Source organism: Dermochelys coriacea, chromosome 12 (genome assembly GCF_009764565.3).
Source record: "Dermochelys coriacea isolate rDerCor1 chromosome 12, rDerCor1.pri.v4, whole genome shotgun sequence".
NCBI classification, from domain to species: domain Eukaryota; kingdom Metazoa; phylum Chordata; order Testudines; family Dermochelyidae; genus Dermochelys; species Dermochelys coriacea.
Genome location: NC_050079.1, coordinates 23,107,221 through 23,128,317, shown reverse-complemented (window position 1 = coordinate 23,128,317; position 21,097 = coordinate 23,107,221). Strand labels below are relative to the sequence as shown.

General features: G+C 40.1%; 2 protein-coding genes across 2 annotated transcripts in view; one reads left to right on the top strand and one right to left on the bottom strand.

Moving 5' to 3' along the window:
- Positions 1 to 18,888, top strand: part of LOC119841045 (neural-cadherin-like) — a 77,898-nt gene extending 59,010 nt beyond the window's left edge. Inside the window, exons 25-32 of the mRNA XM_038367987.2 lie at positions 863 to 986; positions 2,264 to 2,444; positions 3,803 to 3,969; positions 4,746 to 5,010; positions 7,193 to 7,373; positions 11,333 to 11,577; positions 13,698 to 13,852; positions 17,630 to 18,888. Of these exons, the coding sequence (XP_038223915.1) occupies positions 863 to 986; positions 2,264 to 2,444; positions 3,803 to 3,969; positions 4,746 to 5,010; positions 7,193 to 7,373; positions 11,333 to 11,577; positions 13,698 to 13,852; positions 17,630 to 18,055 (1,744 nt within the window). The 3' untranslated portion in view covers positions 18,056 to 18,888. The remainder of the gene's footprint in view (positions 1 to 862; positions 987 to 2,263; positions 2,445 to 3,802; positions 3,970 to 4,745; positions 5,011 to 7,192; positions 7,374 to 11,332; positions 11,578 to 13,697; positions 13,853 to 17,629) is intronic.
- Positions 11,570 to 21,097, bottom strand: part of DPY19L3 (dpy-19 like C-mannosyltransferase 3) — a 66,191-nt gene continuing 56,663 nt past the window's right edge. The window contains exon 19 of the mRNA XM_038367984.2: positions 11,570 to 11,756. Within this exon, the coding sequence (XP_038223912.1) occupies positions 11,742 to 11,756 (15 nt within the window). The 3' untranslated portion in view covers positions 11,570 to 11,741. The remainder of the gene's footprint in view (positions 11,757 to 21,097) is intronic.

The window sequence follows — 21,097 nt, the reverse complement described above, 5'->3', positions numbered from 1 at the left end:
CTTCTATCCAAGGAGCTCAAAGCGCTATACAAACATTAATGAACTAACCTACCTCAGAGGTTGCGATATGCTCAAGGTCATAGATCAAGTCTGTAGTAGATCCAGAAACAGAATCCATATCTCCTGTACTATGCCTTTACCACAGTATTATTCTCCCTCACCTGACAGACACGCCTTAATTATTAAATAGTTATTGTACCTGCTACTGCAAACTTTACTAACAAATTTGTTCCATTGACTTTAAACGGAGCAGGGTTGGACCCCAACTAAATCAGATTTTATTTGCTCAATACTGTAAATCTTGTAAATTCTCAATTAAAACTAGTAACAAACATAAATGTGTAAGGGCAAATTTAGCTGTCAATTACACAAGTGTAAATCTGGAGTAATTCCAGCTCTACACTTCTGTGATTGTATGACTTCACTAAGGTTACCTTAATGGTGCCAATCTATATAATTGAGAGTAATTTGTAGTCCTGAAGTCTGATTCCTAGATTGTAACACCCACATTCCTTGCTTATTCACATGTATATTTAGAGTGGGATTTTTCAGAAATGCTCAGCATCTTAAAATTCCCACCACTTCAGTGCTAAACTTGAAAATGCCATATGTAATCCTTAGGGCCAAATTCTCTGCTGGGTGACTCCATTATTTTCAGTGGAGTTACACTAGCAGAGAATTTGGTTTTTAGTTTTTCTTAGAAACTAAAGCAAGTTTTCTTGAAGAAAGTTGCCATTCCTCAATTTATTCTTTGGAAATGCAAGAGTGGTGTTATTTATCTTCCCTATACTGCGGTGTATGTATTTTAAGGTAAAACATGCCCATTCATATTCATTTTTATTATGCATCTCACTGTTCAAAGGTCTTTGGATGTGATCCAAGTTCTTCAGCTGGGTGGTGTAAAAGAATCAATTCCGTATTCATACCCTCAGTTACAGCACAAGCATTTTACTGGTTGCCTGCGCAATTTCATCTTGGATACTCAGGTAAGAGAGGATGTGTCATGATCTTTGCATTTGTAAAGATGTATCACTTTTGGGTCTAGAGTTTTAGGAATTTTGTATGAGAAATGGGATTTGTGTTCTGAAGATGTAGGCACTCTTCTGGTTCTGATTAGTAATGGCTGACCCCATAAGGGTTTAGTAGCTCCCTGCAGGATTGGCCCTATAGTGCATCTCTTATTTTCAATGAGTTGCCTACATACTTATTTTTTACCCTTTTTTGAGCAATTGTTATATGTTCAGCAGCAGAAATGTGCAAGATATGTCATTTACATTGAATAGCAAATAGAGAATTTAATGTTAAGGTCTTAGGCTGATGAGACATTTCAAATAATGCTAAATCATGGGAAAGTAGTTGTCATTAGGACTCTTGAGTAGGCTGTAACCTCCACAAATTGCCATAAAGGTGATCATTTTGCTTAGCAATGCTATGAAGACGTAGAAGCTAGATAAATTTGTTACCTATATAAAGAAATAGAGCATACCATTTATGGGTTTAATGACAGTTGACCTCTCTGATTCACACTGAGGCCAGCCAGCTTGATGAAATGTGTTGTCATTTGTGCTTCTCTTGCAACGTGGGACTCCACTGGGAAACAGCAAAAGCCAGCTTCCAGTCTGTTATAATGCTGGTTGAACAGTTAGATGAAACTTTAGAAGCACACATCATGGCTTCAGATACACGTGTGCAGCTCCCATTAAAGTAAACCATCACTTGGTTTTCTTTCTACTAAATGTCAGATTCATCTCAGCTTATATCAGGCACAGTGGTATTGGCTTTTTTTTTGCATGGATAGTATAATTAACATAAAAACCTCTTTCTTACCTGGAAGCAGATGTTTCTGTAAGACCCAGACTGTGCTGTTGTTTATCTCCTTCTGTCCCACCTTCTATTGTTTATCCATCTGTCCTGCCAGGTAACATTCCCTAACTCCCCACAGGAATTTCTGAATGTTAATGAAATATATATAGACTCACGCCAGCTTTATTTTAAATGTTGGAGTTTTCCTTTAGTCAGTGTGTGTTGCTTGAGCATATCCGTATGCGAAATATGACCCTTGTTGTTTAATATTTAAAAGTCAAACATTTATTAAACATGTCAAAAACTAGTGCCTTTTAAAACAAAACATGGTTTCAGCTCTACAAAAGAGAGAAATTAGAGTTATACAGACAGTGTGGTGTAGTGTAACTATTTATCTCTGGGATAAAGTTTAACTGATTGTTAAAATGAAGTCACAATATTCTCTGATTTTCTCTTTAAGGTGTATGACCTTGAATCTCCTGCAGAGTCCCTGAATAGCTCCCCTGGCTGTGCACTGACAGATGGGAGCTGTGAGACCACGGGCTCCTCTTCCTGTGGCATTCATGGGAGATGTCTTGGCGAGTGGGCCTCATTCAGCTGTCACTGTTTGCCAGGTTACTATGGCTACAGATGTGGTAAAGGTGAAGACTTTTTTTCTCTATGATGTTATTGATGGCTGTGATAGTGCAATTTATGGAACAGTACGCTTAAGATGTTCACAATTAATACACTTTTGATAAGGCTTTGAACATACTGATTGCCCAGGGTCATATTCTAATTTTTTGGTTGGGCATTTTTTGTTAATCCCACCTCTCATTTTAATTCCTTTGTGAAATATCTTCATCATCACCAGATCTTCTCTTTTACACTGATGGTATCTATGCAACTGGGTGTGGTGTTCTGTCCTATCTAGTGGCACCAAGACCACTTAGAGAGAGATGAGTCTGCTCTACAGCATTAGCTAAGAGCCAGTTGGCTTTTAGCTCATGCAGTAGAGGCTCATTCACTAAGCTCCAGAGGCTCCAGGTTCGATTCTGCCCACCATCAACTGGGGTCTGTCGGTGTTACACACTCACTGAATAATTGGGATGGGACAGAATCAGAATTGCTCAGCTGTGTGTCATAAGCACTATACTGCTAACATTGAAAGGATATTATTTTCAGGGCCAAGAGGTCTGTGTTTTTGGTGCAGGAGAATCTGAGTTCCATCCCTGCTGCCTCCAGGTGGCCAATGTGTGCAGCAAAGTGACAACCATAAAGTCCTAGGTGGCCACAGATTTGTTACACTAATTTAAATGTGTCCTCATCCTCTTCCCATTGTCTTGGTCAGAGACTGAGGGCAGACAGGAGAGATTGTGTTTGATCTGCATCCTGAAACAGGAGTTCAAAAAGTCATTCAGTCGATTGCTGGTGAAAAAGAAGAGTTAATTGAGCAAAAGTAAAAGGCATTTCCATTATGTTGCTAAATGAGGCCTTAACTACCTTGTGTTAATTTTAAAGGAGCTGCTGTAAACATGCTTTAAAAACAATTAAAATATTCATTTCTAGTTAGGGTGTTACATGGACTGGTCCTTAGTCAGCAGGCTGGAAAAAGAGGAGGAGTGCTGGGGAGGCACTGGGCTCAGTCACTTGGGCAGGGATCCCTGTGCAGAAAATACACTCAGTCCCTGGGGGAAGGAGCAGTGTGAGGGAGGACCTCCTGTTACTTTCTGTTAACCCCACTGAGCATTTTAAACAGCAGCATTAACAGGATCCAGATGGAGATGCGCCTAACCCTACTCAGTGGAGGAATCTACCATGTCTTTGAAAATGAAGGCAGGGAAGAGCTACTGGGGGAGCAGTGGCAAAGTCTTGAAGGACTTCCCCAAAAAGGCATGTTATGTCAGCACTAGAGACCATTTCATTGGGCTGTTTACACTAATTTGGAGAAATTCTTTATTTTACTTACATCGCTCTTTTCCTGCTTAGCGTAATTTTTAAAAGTTTTTGAATTTCTTAGTTGCCAAAGAATACTCCTTTGGGCCAGGGAGCCACATTCGGTATCTGCTTCCTGTTGCTGTGCCTGCCCGCAGGACGCTGTTAGAGGTGACGGTCAGGACACGACAGCCCAATAGTGTCATCATGAGCATGTCTTCCCGAGCCAAGGATGAACACATCACCCTGCAGGTTAGTGAATAGTCTTGGACAATCACAGCACGGAGTGAATTCAGTTCCAGCTCATGTGTAGCCCAGTGAAACATGGATAAGAGAGTACTTTTGTGCTGTACGCTACCCTAGCAAGTAAAATAAAACTAGCCCCTGAAAATCTATACTGTACAATTCTGTTAATTCATGCTAGTAAAGTGGGCCTGATTCTCCACTAGTTAAACTGACTGTACACTTGTGTCATCCCATTGGCTGCAGTGGAGTTACATTGGGGTAAAACGGGATCAGAACAGTGATCCATCTAGTCCAGTGTCCAGTCTCACAGCTGCCTTCAAGGGCTGCACGAGTGTCAGTGAGACTATGTAATTCAATTTCTGTATACATCCGATGAAGTGAGCTGTATCTCATGAAAGCTTATGCTCAAATAAATTTGTTAGTCTCTCAGGTGCCACAAGTACTCACTCCTTTTCTTTTCACTATTCTTTGATGACACTGCCGGGAAAGATGCCACAAGCAGTTTTGTGATGTTGGTCCCTGCACTGAGAGTGCCAAATTCATGTCACGTAGGGTAACTAACAGCCAGAAATGGTAACATGTTGGTCACTGCTGAACTGGGTTGGTCTGAACTGGCACCATAGATGTGACAGAATCACATTCCTAACCTCCTGAGCCAGTCTGTTGTCTTTGTCTAAGTTTAAGTAAACATTTTTGTCAAGATTGTTCATTAGCTAAAAGAAGTTTGGCTGAAGTAACCTGACAGATCAAATACAGGACTGATTGTGATTTTCTTCCACAAGGTTGTTCAGGGATTCTTAATGGTCTCATATAACCTGGGCGATGGAGACTATGCTGTAAACCTTCCCTCCTACAACATTGATAATGGTGAGTGGCATCATATCACCCTGGAGAGAATTGAAAACGAATTTACCCTTCGCCTTTATGAAGGAGGTGGGAAGAGAGAAATCCTGAGAGCAGCAGGAGTATGCAAAGAGATTGTGATTGATCCCAGTAGGTTGGTCCTTGGAAATACTTACCCTGTCATTCAGAACCAAAGTTTTCAAGGTAAGGAACTCTTGGTTTAACTGGGGCATAAGAATGTAGAAGGCCTATTGGTATGATGTATGCACATTAAGTGAAGTTCATTTTCTCGGCACAAAGCCTGAGTTAAACGGATTTTTTGCAAGGCAACTTTGTGGGGATTTGTCAAGAAAGTCAAAATCCACCCCTTACCTAGGGGAAAGGTACAGGAAAAGCCCCATCTACAGCTTATACTTTAGCCACTGGGCTAAAACAAGGGCAGTGACTCCTGCACACAACCTATCCAGAGGTTTGTGGCAACAGGTTCTGTGTATAATTGGAAATCCACTGGTTTCAACACTCTCCAGTCATACTGCAAATTTCCCTCCTGAATTAGATATGCAAGCCTGGATCTGCCCTGTGCATCCATTTTGCAGCTGCCCATGCTAAAAAGCAGAACCGTAGCAGTTCTCTACATTTGGGGCATCTGTTGCCCCTACACTGCTGGGTGAATTACCCTCTTGTGAGAAGTAGTGTTCATTGCTAGGGCCCTACTAAATTCACAGCCATGAAAAATGCGTCACGGACCGTGAAATCTGGTTTCCCACTGTAAAATCTGGTCTTTTGTATGCTTTTACCCTGTACTAGACAGATTTTACGAGGGAGACCAGGAGACCCGCTGCTGGTGGTGGCTCTGCCTTCAGAGCTGGGCTCCTGGCCAGCAGTCGCTGCTCTCCAGCTGCTCAGGCCTAAAGGCAGCACTGCCACAAACAGCAGTGCAGAAGTAAGGGTAGCAGTACTGCAACCCCTCCCCACCAAACTCCTTTTTGTGTCAGGACTCCTACAATTACAATACCATGAATTTTTGGATTTAAATAGCTGAAATAATGAAATTTATGATTTTTAAAATCCTGTAACCATTGAATTGACCAAAATGGACCATAAATTTGGTAGGGCCCTATTCATTGCACAGCACATTGCAAAACCGATCTTCTTAACTTTAAACGCTGCTAGGAAAACAGCAATAGGCTATGTGGATTTTGGATTACTGAGACTCAGGTCTCCCAGCTGAAAGATTATAATGGAGTCAACTGGAACTTCCACTAGGACAGACTAAAATGTTCCTTAAACTAGAGTTAAGGTTTTAAATATGTATCAACAACTGATTGGAAAAGGTCTTAATATAATGTTGTAGATTAAAATGCAAACAACTCAGGAAAACAGAAAATGCAAAGTTAAGGTTACAAAAAGGGGAAGCAGAGAAAGACAGAGCCATGGGTACCAAAATAACCTTTACTGTGCCCTCATATTTCCACTCATCCTCCATGCAGGTGTGGGATTGTACTGTATCTTCAATATTGGCATACAATTCACATACCCCACTACACTGTACAATACTGCACAGACAAATGTATAGTCTGTGTATCACACATCTGCCATCTTCATGACCAGAGGTTGGCCTTCAGTTAATCCTCCTGTGACAAGACAGTAACATCTCTGGGGAGAGAAGGGATGCTCTAGTGGGTGAAACATAGGAGAGGGAGTCCCAAAACCTGGTGTGACATATATGCACCTGGGTCCGACATTCTGTTTATAAAATGCAATCAGTGTTGTAATTTTTTATTGGTAGTGCATCCCCAGCCTCCTCAGTCATTATTGGTCTTTTTTTTCTTGCATGAAAGAGAACCTTAATAAAGTATAGTTCTTTTTCACACACACCCTGAGACACATAGAATCATAGAATATCAGGGTTGGAAGGGAGTATTGGCCTGCTAAACTCAGGGTTGTGAGTTCAATCTTTGAGGGGGCCGTTTAGGGATCTGGGGCAAAAATTGGGGATTGGTCGTGCTTTGAGCAGGGGGTTGGACTAGATGATCTCACAGGTAAACACTGGAGGAGCACACTCTCTCTCCTTCTTGCGATTTGAACCCCCCCTTAGAAATCACAGTAAAATGGTGAATTGGTAACTGGCACAAGTGTCTTTCACTCAATCAGATAGGGAGCTGGATAATAATCGGGATGCAACTCCAAAATTTAGATATTGGGATCTGGCCCATATTTAATGGGATGGATCAAACTCCCCTAAAGTTTTAGAAAATAACTTTGTGGCTTCGGCTCATCTCTAAATATAACATATGCTCAGTCTGATAGTACTGACAGCTGTTTCAAATAGTTCTTCTTGCTGCATAGCTTTCAAAACCCAAGTCCCTTTTATTTTTTGCCTTAGGATGTATGAAGGATGTCAGATTTAATAACTACAGGCTGCCTCTGGATACTCACACTAAGGAGCTGGTGTCAGTATTAAGTGCCCAAGGAGTGAAAGAAGGCTGCTATTCAGAGGCTTGTAGGAACAACCCCTGTAGCCAGCCATTTATTTGTATTGACTTGTGGATGATGCATGAATGCAGGTAACTGGGGGAAGCAAAAGCATAAAAAATGCCACGGCAATGTGGGAGGGTTGGATGCTGAAAACTATGTAAGTTGAATCTTGCCACTAGAAAGTCCTCTGTATAGCATCATCCAGTTAAAACTACACTGAAATACAGGGCCAAATTTTACCCTTGTTTATGTCTCTGCAACCTCATTAGCTTCAGCAGAGTTTACTGATGTAAATCAGAGCACAGTCCCTTTCAACTAGATCCTCAACTGGTATAAAATGGTGTATCTCCATTGACTGCAATTAAGGTAAACAGATTAACATCAGCTGAGCATTTGGCTTTCTGCTCTATTAAAGCTGCTCATGGAGTATTGCAAATACAGAACAATTTGACCCACTTTCTGAAAACTGATATTGGGAAGTAATATGGAATGATTGTGCTACTAGATTTCTAAAATGAGCAGCTCTGAAGATAGCCTGGATATAAACATTGTTTTTGTGTGTCAGATGCCCTTTAAACAGTACAAAATGTTAGGCATAAATCAGAGGATATGATCTATAGTGAATGCTGTATCTTGTCATACTAAGATCAAGCAGGAGTGCTACCATGTACATTCATTATTATGGGATAATCAAAATTGTGACAATGCTTGAAGTGACTTTTTAAAAACCACAAAAACCTATTTTTCAAATCAAGATAGTCAGTCACCTTCAGAACATATTTTCCTGCAAAACCTAAAGGGGCTTAATCCATATTCAGAGTTAACTCCTGACAAATTTAATACCTTAAAACAAAGAAAAAAACAAACAAGACATCTGAACCTAGCTCAAAAGTATATTTTATAACCAGGAGAAAACTGAAAACATAAAAATACTTGTGTTTAGGCTGACAGTCTATATGACAAGGTACAGCTGGATGCAGTTTCAAAGAGCCAGAGTGTTCCTAAAAATTAAGGTTAAGATAGAAACATCAGCTCATTCTTCATTCTAAGGCTGGCTTCACTTCAAAATTAACTCCAGTTATCTCCACCGTGTTAACACCTCTTGAGTTAGCCTAGCTCAAATTTCAGAGTAGCAGCCATATTAGTCTGTATTCTCAAAAAGAAAAGGAGTACTTGTGGCACCTTAGAGACTAACAAATTTATTTGATCATAAGCTTTCATGAGCTACAGCTCATTTCATTGGATGCATTCAGTGGAAAATACAGTGGGGAGATTGATATACATAGAAAACATGAAACAATGGGTGTAACCATACACAAAATTAATGGGCGTAACCAGAATGATCACTTAAGGTGAGCTATTACCAGCAGGAGAGTGGGGGGGAGGGATCTTTTGTTGTGATAATCAAGGTGGGCCATTTCCAGCAGTTGACAAGAAGTTGACAAGTTGACATCTGAGGAACAGATGGGGAGGGATAAACATGGGGAAATAGTTTTACTTTGTGTAATGACCCATCCACTCCCAGTCTCTATTCAAGCCTAAGTTAATTGTATCCAGTTTGCAAATTAATTCCAATTCAGCAGTCTCTCGTTGGAGTCTGGTTTTGAAGTTTTTTTGTTGAAGTATTGCCACTTTTAGGTCTGTAATCGAGTGACCAGAGAGATTGAAGTGTTCTCCAACTGGTTTTTGAATGTTATAATTCTTGACGTTTGATTTGTGTCCATTTATTCTTTTACGTAGAGACTGTCCAGTTTGACCAATGTACATGGCAGAGGGGCATTGCTGGCACATGATGGCATATCACATTGGTAGATGTGCAGGTGAACGAGCCTCTGATGGTGTGGCTGATGTGATTAGACCCTATGATGGTGTCCCCTGAATAGATATGTGGACACAGTTGGCAACGGGCTTTGTTGCAAGGATGGGTTCCTGGGTTAGTGGTTCTGTTGTGTGATGTATGTTGCTGGTGAGTATTTGCTTCACATTGGGGGGCTATCTGTAAGCAAGGACTGGCCTGTCTCCCAAGATCTGTGAGAGTGATGGGTCGTCCTTCAGGATAGGTTGTAGATCCTTGATGATGCGTTGGAGAGGTTTTAGTTGAGGGCTGAAGGTGATGGCTAGTGGTGTTCTGTTTCTTTGTTGGGCTTGTCCTGTAGTAGGTGACTTCTGGGTACTCTTCTGGCTATGTCAATCTGTTTCTTCACTTCAGCAGATGGGTATTGTAGTTGTAAGAATGCTTGATTGAGATCTTGTAGGTATTTGTCTCTGTCTGAGAGGTTGGAGCAAATGTGGTTGTATCGTAGAGCTTGGCTGTAGACAATGGATCATATGGTATGGTCTGGATGAATGTAGGTAGGAATAGCGGTCAGTAGGTTTCTGGTATAGGGTGGAGTTTATGTGACCATCGCTTATTAGCTCCATAGTGCCCAGGAAATGGATCTCTTGTGTGGACTGGTCCAGGCTGAGGTTGATGGTGGGATGGAAATTGTTGAAATCATGGTGGAATTCCTCAAGGGCTTCTTTTCCATGGGTCCAGATGATGAAGATGTCATCAATATAGTGCAAGTAGAGTAGGGGCATTAGGGGACGAGAGCTGAGGAAGCATTGTTCTAAGTCAGCCATAAAAATGTTGGCATACTGTGGGGCCTTGTGGGTACTCATAGCAGTGCTGCTGATTTGAAGGTATACATTGTCCCCAAATGTAAAAGTGGCAATATTTCAACAAAAAACTTCAAAACCAGACTCCAACAAGAGATTGCTGAATTGGAATTAATTTGCAAACTGGATACAATTAACTTAGGCTTGAATAGAGACTGGGAGTGGATGGGTCATTACACAAAGTAAAACTATTTCCCCATGTTTATTTCCCCCCCTACACCCTCCACTATTCCTCAGACGTTCTTGTCAACTGCTGGAAATGGGCCCACCTTGATTATCACTACAAAAGGTTTTTTCCCCCCAGCTCTCCTGCTGGTAATAGCTCACCTTAAGTGATCACTCTGGTTACAGTGTGTATGGTAACACCCATTGTTTCATGTTCTTTATGTATATCAACCTCCCCACTGTATATTCCATTGAATGCATCCGATGAAGTGAGCTGTAGCCAATGAAAGCTTATGCTCAAATAAATTTGTTAGTCTCTAAGGTGCCACAAGTCCTCCTTTTCTCCTAGCTCAAATGAATGTAGTCATGCTGCGAAACAGCAGTGATTGTTAGCCGTTGATGAGCTGTGCTAGCTAACTAGAGCTGTAGCCTGTACCCCCTGATGTGGCAGCTGACTCAAGTTAAAAGCACCACCACTCTCAAGTAATGGGTTTTTTTCTGTAGATGGGACTTGAGTTAGGGACACTTGAGTTACAACTGGAGTTAATTCTGCAGTAAAGACAACACCTTTGTATACTACTCTACTAGCACTGTTCTAATAAGGAGAATTGTAGAGGTGTTTTTTGTCACAAATGCTTTAAATCTCTAGAGGCTTGGAGATTCACTGAGCTGAAAAACACAGGAGAGGTTAACGTCATTTTATGGCACTTGGATAGACCTGCAAATCCTGCACTTGATCAAACATTTGCTCTTGCAGGTAGTTTCACTGGAGCCAGTGGGACTACTGGCATCCCCAAGTCCATTCATGCAAGTAAGGGTCTAGAGGAGTGAGCCTCATTATTTTCGTCTTTGTTTCACTGAAGAGAAGAACTCTTTATCCCCTTCCCTGACTTCACTGAGACTATTCGTGTGAGTAAGCACTGCAAGAGTAGGAGCTACAGCAGAGCTACCTTGGCATAAAACAACTCAGAAGACTGTATTCAGATTAGGGTGACCAGATGTCTTGATTTTATAGGGACAGTCCTGATTTTTGGGTCTTTTTCTCACATAGGCACCTATTACCCCCCACCTCCTGTCCCAATTTTTGACACTTGCTATCTGGTCAGCCTAATTTAGATATACAGCATGTGTCCCAAGGCTGGTATAGGGTTTTCAGTGCTCTCTTTCATATCTGCTGACTGTTATCAAGGATTTTTGTTGGTTTACTCTGCTTTTGTCTTTCCAGTTGCCCTCCGGGACACCTGATCACAGAGAATGCCACAGGCAGGCACTGTGTCTATACTGTATGTGCTAAAAAACCCTGTAATTTTGGCACGTGTATCTCCCAGTCTCCAACCAAGTTCCGATGTCACTGCCCTGATGGCTATACTGGCCGTTACTGTGAAATCACACTGGCAATCTTTCACAAGGATGCAGGCTTGAGTTTCAGTTCCATGTTCGCCATCTGCATTTGCTTTTTGGCACTTTTAGGTAGTTATGGCAACTACATCTTATATTACCTTTGGTGATTTAATTTATCCATTCTTCGTTGGACACTGATCATGTTGTCTTTCTGTGAAGAATTTCCTTCCTTGTGGAGACTGGACTCTGCCTTCACTGTTTTGTCCTTCTCTCTATTCCATCCACCAACACTGTCACTTTTCATCCCCCTGTCCGCAAAAGTTATATTGTTAATTGGCATTGATTCAGCTGAGGAAAGCCCTTGCAATTTCCTGATTTTGTGGCATTTCATTGCCAAGAAACTGTTCAGAAGGTAGAGGTAGATGTAAATTCAGTCAAAGCTAGAAAAAAGATTGCTAAGAGAAAGTCATTATTTAAAATGCAGCTAGGCATGGAATAGTTATTTCAGCCCATGAGAATAGGGGGACCAGACAGTAAGTGTGAAAAAATCGGGACAGTGGGTGGGGGGTAATAGGAGCCTATATAAGAAAAAGACCCTAAAATTGGGACTACCCCTATCAAATCAGGACACCCTACATGAGAAATAAATTGCCACTGAGAGCAGACTTTGGTATCTGGATCCAGGCTAGGAGCATGTTTATTTTTAATATCTGGTCAATTGTAAGTTATCACAATGTAAATAAATCAGAAGTTGCTGGTTTTTTATAAGATTTTTGTTATACTTGATAACAGGTTTCAGAGTATCAGCCATATTAGTCTGTATTCGCAAAAAAGAAAAGGAGTACTTGTGGCACCATAGAGACTAACAAATTTATTTGAGCATAAGCTTTCGTGAGCTACAGCTCACTTCATCGGATGCATTAGATGAAGTGCGCTGTAGCTCACGAAAGCTTATGCTCAAATAAATTTGTTAGTCTCTAAGGTGCCACAAGTCCTCCTTTTCTTTTTTGTTATACTTGAGTATCTCAAAATAAGATTCCATTAAAAAAATTGGCAAAGGATTGTTGCATGTGGTAAGATCCATATATCACATTCTGGTAAACTGCAGAATGATAATTTAAACACAGAAATTTCAAAATAAAACTTGTGACCAATTTATAAAAATGCTCATTCTCACAGCAAGTACATTTTAAATTTTCTACAGTAAAGGCCCCATCCTGTTCTTATTGAAATTGCTGTGAAGTTTTGCCATCAACTTCAATGGGATCAGGACTGGGCATTAAGAGAGGATTTTATTGTGTGTGTTTTACAGTGGAGATGGTAACACACTGTCTACAAGTTTGTATTTACAAACATTAACAAACATCTTCAATGTAGTAGACATTTTTACAGTTTTCAGCATGTAAATTGCGACTAAACACAATTTTTCTAATTATTTAAATTTGCAGATGTTAAGGCATATAAAAATGTGCCTGAATTATTTTTTCTAATAAAGTGTGTGATACACAATCTCTTCCCTTTGTCTCATGTTGTCTTATGCTTCATTTCTGTTCTTGTTCACAGAATTGTATCTGTTCCTCAGAACTCATCTGCATCAGTTTTTGTGCAACATCTTTGTATGCATTTTCTGTTAAGCATCCAGTCTGTCCAAGTTAGTACGGTAAACAGATATTTTGGTCTCAAATAACCATTTCTGCATGTTATTCAGTTCTTCAGTTGTTACTAACTTTGAAATAAAGGAAAACCTCAAGGCCTCTCCTTCTCCCTTTGATATCACTTGTAACTACACTTACCGTTAATGGAAGTAATGCTCAAAGCAAAAGGAGAGCTGACCTCTACAGCTGCAGATGATTTTATGGACTTGGCTTTTAAAGGGCCTGAATCCTCTCTCTTTATACTGGCTTTAAATCAACGTACCTACTTTGGCCCAAATCCTTGAAGGTCCTTAGGCATCTAACTTCGATTGAAATCAGTGGGAGTTAGGCATCTAAATAAATGCCTTTGAGGATCTGGGCCACTGATTTCAATTAAGTTACTTCTGGTTTACAATGATGTGAGAGCAGACTCTGGCACTTAGTGTGAAGACTGAAGCCGTTCTACCCATTTCAGTTCTGATTTCAGTCTGGCAGTGCAATATCCAGTGATAGTTACTGTCTTTACCAGACTGCAGTATTTTTTAAAAAAATGTGTTATTCTCTGCTTCATTTCTGAATGATCACTCTTTGCTTCACTCCCATGTGCGTACACAGTTCTGTTCAGTGGTGCTTTCCTGTGGACTCGCTGGAAGAGTCACAAAGGTTTGAATGGAGGAGTTTACCATGTCTCTGCCTATCATGATGACTTGGAGGACATAAGAGAAAATATCCTCAACTATAATGAAGAAGGGGGTGGGGAGCAAGATCAAGTAAGGATCACTCCATTAAATGAATATGATACAAGAGGGCTAGTGGTTCTCCATGCTAATGAAATACAGGGGAGTCAGTTGTGCTTTACCCTTAGCCTCCGTGCTGCTGGTTACATTACCGCAAGCAACCGATGAACTTATTTGTAAGGTTGCATGTGGTTTTTTTTACAAATGGATACATAAAGGTCTATAAAAGTTTAATTTGCCTTAAAGCTGAATTATCTATGTGAGTGATTATAAATGCTTGTAGGATGAGTTTAGCAGTTAAAGAATTTATGGTTGATCCTTTTCTGGCTTCATGCTCTGGAGCCTCTCCCATTGTCAGTGGCAATTACTGCTGTAGCGATAAGATTTTTGAAATCTCCAACATGAAATCTTCCTTATGGACCAGCTCTTTTGATGACACTTCTTATCACATTTTGTGTGTTATTAGAACATGATTTATTATACCTTTAAAATCTCTCCATTTTTATTCATTAAGGGATGCTGGTACTATCCTTGTTTTAGCTAAAGCTTTTTAGCTCTTGGAATAAAATAGCAGGGCCTTTTCTGTTCCCCTCTCTCCTGGGAAGAGAAGCAAATACCGGAGTATAAAACTGTTGTTGTACTTTTAATATACAACACGCCACACCAAACAGGTTATTCTCACATTTCTATTTGTCCTGCACATGGATTACCGGAGTTTTAGCTTACACTGCTATTCAGAAGAAATGTAACAGATTATTACAGATTTGTTAATTTTTAAAAAAAAAGGTAATTTTGCTGAACAATTAATGTTTGTTATGTCAGAAACAGTAAGAGACTATTGCCTGTTTTAAAACACTTCATTTTAAACAGTATTTCTGAGCTTATGGTTGGCATGCCATGAGTGCTACAGAACAAAGAAAACATAACTTTAACATAGTTTTAAAATCTGAATATTAAACTTCCAAATAAATAAGCACGCAAAGAGTTTTTATGCATTAAAATTTATAGTGAACATTTATGGGAACCAGCTGAAAAATAATCTTTCACTTGTAAAATGTCCTCAAATTTCTGATGAATTACTGTGAATGCATTTTAAATGCCGAGGGGGATATTTTGCAAGTGGCATATGAAATTAAGTTTACAGATCCTGTTAGTTTTAATACGATTATTTCCTCTGCTACATTTGCCACACATGGTTCAGACAGTGAGGAAACAGTGTTTGTATGACAGGTCTACAGGAGTTTCCCTTCGAAGAATTAAAGCATGTTCTTTTCATAAAGCAGCAAAATCCAAACAACCAAATGACCCCCAATCGAAGATGATCTTAAAGTGTGGAAGCACACAGAAAAAATAACATTGGCCTCCCTGAGATCTTGTTTACTGTAGGCCATTTCCAAATTAATCAGCTTTTTTAAACCGTGGAAACCTTGGCCAAAATCTTCATAAATGGCCACTGATTTTGGGTGCCTAATTCTTGGTGCAGAATTTCAAACCTGAGCACCTCACAACTTCATAGGAATTAAATGGGTGCAGTCCAATGTTATCTTAACAAATGAACATAAGAGCGTATGCACAGTAGAGAGACCATATATGAATTTGTTAGCTTGAGGGCAAACCTGGAGAAACAAATGGGTATCCGTGTTGAGTTTCTATATTTGTAATGTGAGGAATGTGCCTTAGAGGAATAAGAATTTTACAGAAAAAAATACACTGCTGGGTAAAATACTTAACATTGTTCGGTGTTGAGCTGTGTTAACACTGGCTGGGAAACAAGGGGCAAGGATAATCTTTGGGACTGTACATTGCCTGATAATGATATGTATAATTAGAAGAAATTGTATCTATCATTTTATATTAAGAAACACAAAAATCAATGAAAACATGATTTTAATATGATCAAATTCATTGAAGTCCTGATCCTTAACTCTACTCAGGCATACTCCCACCTAATTTTGGAAGGGCCAAAAATGGCAGTTATCCATTTTGGGAGTTTTGCCTGAGTAAGAAATTCACCATTGGGTCACACAGTAATTATTAATAGTTTACACTTATTTAGTACCTTTCATTCTGAAGGGAAACATGAACATGCTCAACATGATATCACAGATATCAAATCAACCATCATCAAAATACAGCAACTTCTCTGGAATGGAAATAAGGCAGCTATTCTGTGTTACATTAAAGTTTTAGAGTCCAATCTTGCAGACCTGGTGGGCACAAGCACAGGATTTCTTAGGGGCAGGCGCTCTTACTTTTTACAATGGTCTCTCCCCGACTGAAACGTAGCATAGTCACACTCAGAGCTAGTCTACAGGAGATGCACTGCAGTAGCACAGCTGCACCAATACAGCTGCACCGCTGTAGCGCATCGGGCAAAGATACTCTATGCTGATGGGAAGTAAGCTCTCCCATTGGCATGATAAAACCACCTCCGCAAGAGGCAGTCGCTATGGTGAGGGGAGAAGCCTTCCCTCCGACATAGCCATGTCCACACCGGCACTTAGGTCTGTGTAACTTATGTCACTCGAGGGGGTGGCTTATTCACACCCCCGAGCGTCATCAATTATACTGACATAAGTGCTCGTGTGTACAAGCCCTAAGATTAGGATAATCTTTTTTTTAGCACAATTTCACTGATGTAAAGGTAATATTTTGGAATGTACACACTGACAGTTCTGACAGATGTTCTCTAGCTTTAGATAAAACGCATGAGACGTTCAAAGAATTATTATTTAGCCACATAAGAGGTTCTGCATAGCACAGGCACTTCAAACATATCACTCCCTTCAGGGCCTGCCAACGTGCCTAGAAAGACCACCTCTTGGGCTGGGAAACGATAACCCACATAATCTGTGCTTTGTCTATTTTCTGAAACTCACATCAAGACTGCCACCACTTAGTGTCTATTGAACTGGTTGTTTTAGTGATGAAGACAGTTGTGCCCTTGGAACTGGACTGAAACTTCAAATAACTGTCAGACCATATAGCATTTCAACCACTAAAATGATGGCCAGCTTTAGAAACAAAAGATTCTTTACCCTATTGCCAGTCACCTGACTCACACATTCCTCCCACTTCCAAGGGAGCTAACTAGCTCCACAGGCCAAATAAATTTAACAGAAATCCAAGTGGGAAGTGGCTCAGTCATGGGTTCAGCCCCATACCGTCCAACCATGAATGTAACACCTTTCCTTGAAAGCTACATATCCACTTCTCACTCCTGGCTTTGGGACTGGGTTCAGCAGTGTTTGATGAAAGGCCAAGTAACAGCCAAATCTGAATCAGAAAACTGGAGGTAGTTTAATCATCTTTCTTTAGCTACTAAGAGAAAATTAAACTTCAGTTTGAACAGGCTGCCTATGAATCAGCACTGTTGGCAGAAGTGGCAAGAAAGAAGGAAGTAAAAACAAATCTGAAGCAAAGCAACAAGGTTTGTTCACATCCATAAAGATGTTACCCTGCTCAATACTATAGAAAATAATACATTTTTTTTGAAAAAACAAATACAGTGAAGGTAAACCTAAATGTCTGTGTTACAGCTGCATTAAAGCTTCATTTGCTCATTGACACCTGTAAAGTGGTCTTTGGCATTCCTGTAGCTCTCCCCAGGCACTGCAATTAAATTAATGGGCCAATAAAGTACACCCTGGATTGTCTTCATGCTCTAGTGTGGTGTTCAGATCAAACCCTAAGACTATTTGTGAATGTTTTCTTTCTATGACAACAATATGGTTGGTTAGGCCATTAAAGCATTAAAAAGTTGGGGGCTACAGTGAATGTTCATTTAACAGGGATGATTTCTCACTCCAGGATGCTTACAACATGGCAGAACTCCAGATGTCATTTCAGACTAGCCCAGTCTATTCGCTTTCTCTCTACAAGAAGAAAGGGAAACTATCAGAGTTGAACTGTCCCTTGAGCAGCAATGTGACACCTAGCCCAAAGGAGCAGCTAAAAGCATCTGCAACTAGAAGGAGCTCCTCCTTTACCAATGAAGACTTTGGTCGTTATCTGTCAGATGTTGTTAGGGATACTGACCATCAGCCCCAGGCCTTGCCCCATGATTCCCTACAGGTATATTACACAGAGGGAGAGAGCTCAGTAGCAAGCAGTCTCAGTTCCCTGGATTCCTCTGGACTGGATGAAGAGACTGTGTATGATGACATGAAAGAGTGGGGACCAAAGTTTGAGAAATTAAGTGAACTGTATTCACACAAAGAGACAGAGGACATATAGATTCCTATGTTTACTATGCCTGAAATTCTGAAAGCAAGCACAAAGGGCTATTCAGTTTTTCATGCTCTTGCTACTTTGATATATTTTATTCCATAGAATTTTATTCCTCTTCAATTTGATGGGTGAGGAGGGATACAGTCCAAATGCCCCCAAAGAGCCTTTGTTTGTATCTAGAAGACAATGTTCCAAAATAAACTAGGAGTTAAAACTCCAGACCTCTTGGCCTTTTCCCTGTTTGACCAGCAACTAAACTGAAAAAACAAATGAGAACTTGGAACACCTTTTAAATAGTGTAATTGGTGTATGATGTTGAGAAGTAAACGTCTCCTACACTAATATTAAGAAGGAAGGACTTCCCATATGACGCAGTCTTTGTGTTCTAACATGTTAACTTCTAGAAGACAAAGAGAAGCCAGGGCTAGACATGTTGCATTCACATGATAATCTGTGGGACTTTTGTCAATTGTCTGAAAAGTGTGTCCTTTGTGAGAACTTTTCCTCTTCCTGGCCTAAAATGTAAATTGTACCGCATACACTCTTGTCCTATAAATTAAACTTAGCTTGAACAAAATGTTCACTTAAACATAGTAGCCCACATTCCAGTGGTGTTGCCTGGGTCTAGCTAATGACAGAATTGGGTCTTGCCTTTGGTTATAACTTAGTGAAATTCCTTTGTGCCATGGTACAAAGAAAAAGGCTGAACCTGAGCCCAAAGCATGAAGTCAGTTTCTTATAGCCAAACCTTTCATTTGGTGTTAGTTGATCTTTTTTTTTAAAAAAAACCAACTATTTAGGAATTTTGGTGACAAATACCAGAACCCACTTAAAGCTTATACAAAGAAAATCAGCTCTTGTTTTTTTTATACCCAAGAACCAAGATTAGGGCCAAACCTGAGCTACATAGTTTAAATCCAGATCCTTTTTCCCAAACTTGGGGCTGCAGATCCACTGTTCTGTTAAAACGCCTTCTTATAGAAATGTGGTCAAACTGCCAAGAGTGGAGCCAGATTTGCACTTAAATGTCACCAGTGTGAGGCTTTGGCTCCACTGTTCCAGTTTGAGCTCTTTGAACACATGTAGATGCACCTCTAAACATGTCAGACCATATCCTGATCTTGTTTGTGCCTATGCAACCTCCCTGACTAGAATGTGGCAGCATGGGTGTGAGCAAGAGCTGCATTTTGCTCTTGTCTGAGGGTTTAGAGATGCAAACTCTTTCTGGGAAGAAAAGAATGCTTTCAGTTAGAAGAAAAACTTTCCTTTTGTTTCCAGGTTAACAGTTTATTCCTTAATGGTGTTGGAAAAAATGCCCCTCTTTGAAAGCACAGCTGACTGAAGGCAGTTATACCTAAAATGAATCCCCCACACCCACTGGTGTCCCAAAGCTTAGAATTTTGTAATAAACAAGACCCTGCTAGAAGGCTAAATTTGAATCAAGGCTAATTTCCCAAAAACATAAACTGAGTAGCAGAATACCAGAACATAAAATGCTGGCTGACAACTTAGCACAGCAATAATGCAGCACTCAGAATCTGGCAGTGCTTCCAAGAAAATCATAATCATCTCCAGGGGAAAAACCCCACCATCATGGCAATCATAGTAGGTAGAACCCTTCAGTCAAAAGAGATGGCTTTATGATATGTTGCAAACTGATCAAGCCTTTTGAAAACACTTTCTTTGACTAGTTAGCATGCTGAATGGGATTTCTGGCTAAACAATTAATACTGGAAACTGCCACTGCTCTGTACAATACATTTCAATCTTCTTTGTTGGGTCTGCATTTGTATTTATAAACTGATACGAATGTAAAGTCAAGTTTAACTTACTTCAGCAACAGCACAGCTGGGAATGTTTTGTTTCTTTGACATTGAGAATGTGAATAAAGTTTGAGTGCTGCATATTTTTTTCTGTACATGAAACATAAAACAATAAGATATGATGCTATGAGAAAAGCAAGAAGAGATAGGAAATTAAGAAGCTGAATATGGAGAAATGACGGGGCGTGGGGGGAGAAATTAACTAAGATATGGGCATTAATGTCAGGTTCTTGAAGCACCATGAAAGCACCAAGTAAAATTTTCAGAAGCATTAAATTAATTAAGAGCCCAACTTGCATTTTCAAAAGTGATTTTGGGGCTTAGAAGTCTACACCGCCTGGGAAGTTAATGGGACTTAGGCTTCTAAGTCAGTTAAGCACTTCTGAAAACTTTACCCCATACCATTTTTAAAAGTCACTTTGACGTGTGTCTAAAGACCTTTGAAAATCTGACCCTTATGAGCTCAAGTCCCATTGACTTGCAATAAGATTTGCAATTAAGTTCCTAAGGCCCAGATTTTTAAAGGTATTTGGGCACCTGATCCTGTTGAAATCAATGGGAGTTGGGTGTCTAAATTCCTTTACCTTTAAAAAAGTGGGCCAGAGTGACTTTTAAAAATTTTATCCTAATGTTTATAAAGTGTCCTGGGACACACATGAAAAAGTTGAAAAAAATAACTCAGGCTCTCTTCTCCCACTTAGCGGTGACATTTACTGTGAAATCCTTTTCAGTTAAACTGTTGAAATGATTTTGAAAGTATCTAATATTCAGGCAAAAATTAGACCTCACATCTGGACTATCAGAGTGGTGAAATTCCAAATAGTGCAGGCTGAAGAGCTAGCAAGCTAGCAGTGGCCTTCCCCCAAATTCACTGTCATCACTCAGGAGCAAGGAACTTCACCTCCCCATTTCTTTTGTGTATATGACAGAGGGAGACAACTCTAGCTTGGGTGACAGTGGATAGAATGTCTGTGTTGTATTACAGTACAGAACATTTTTTGCTATTCACCTGAAACACGTGCATCAATTTTGGGGCACCAAACATTATTCCGGACTCTTGCTGCAACAAGACAAAAAAAACCCTTGAAACCAAAATCACCATACTCTACCTGAATATGGGTCAGTACAGATCTGTCAGGCTATATTGATTTGCACATATTTCTCACTTTAAGTCAGAAATGCACATGCAATATCTTGCCCTCACAGACACACTGTGCATTTGTGA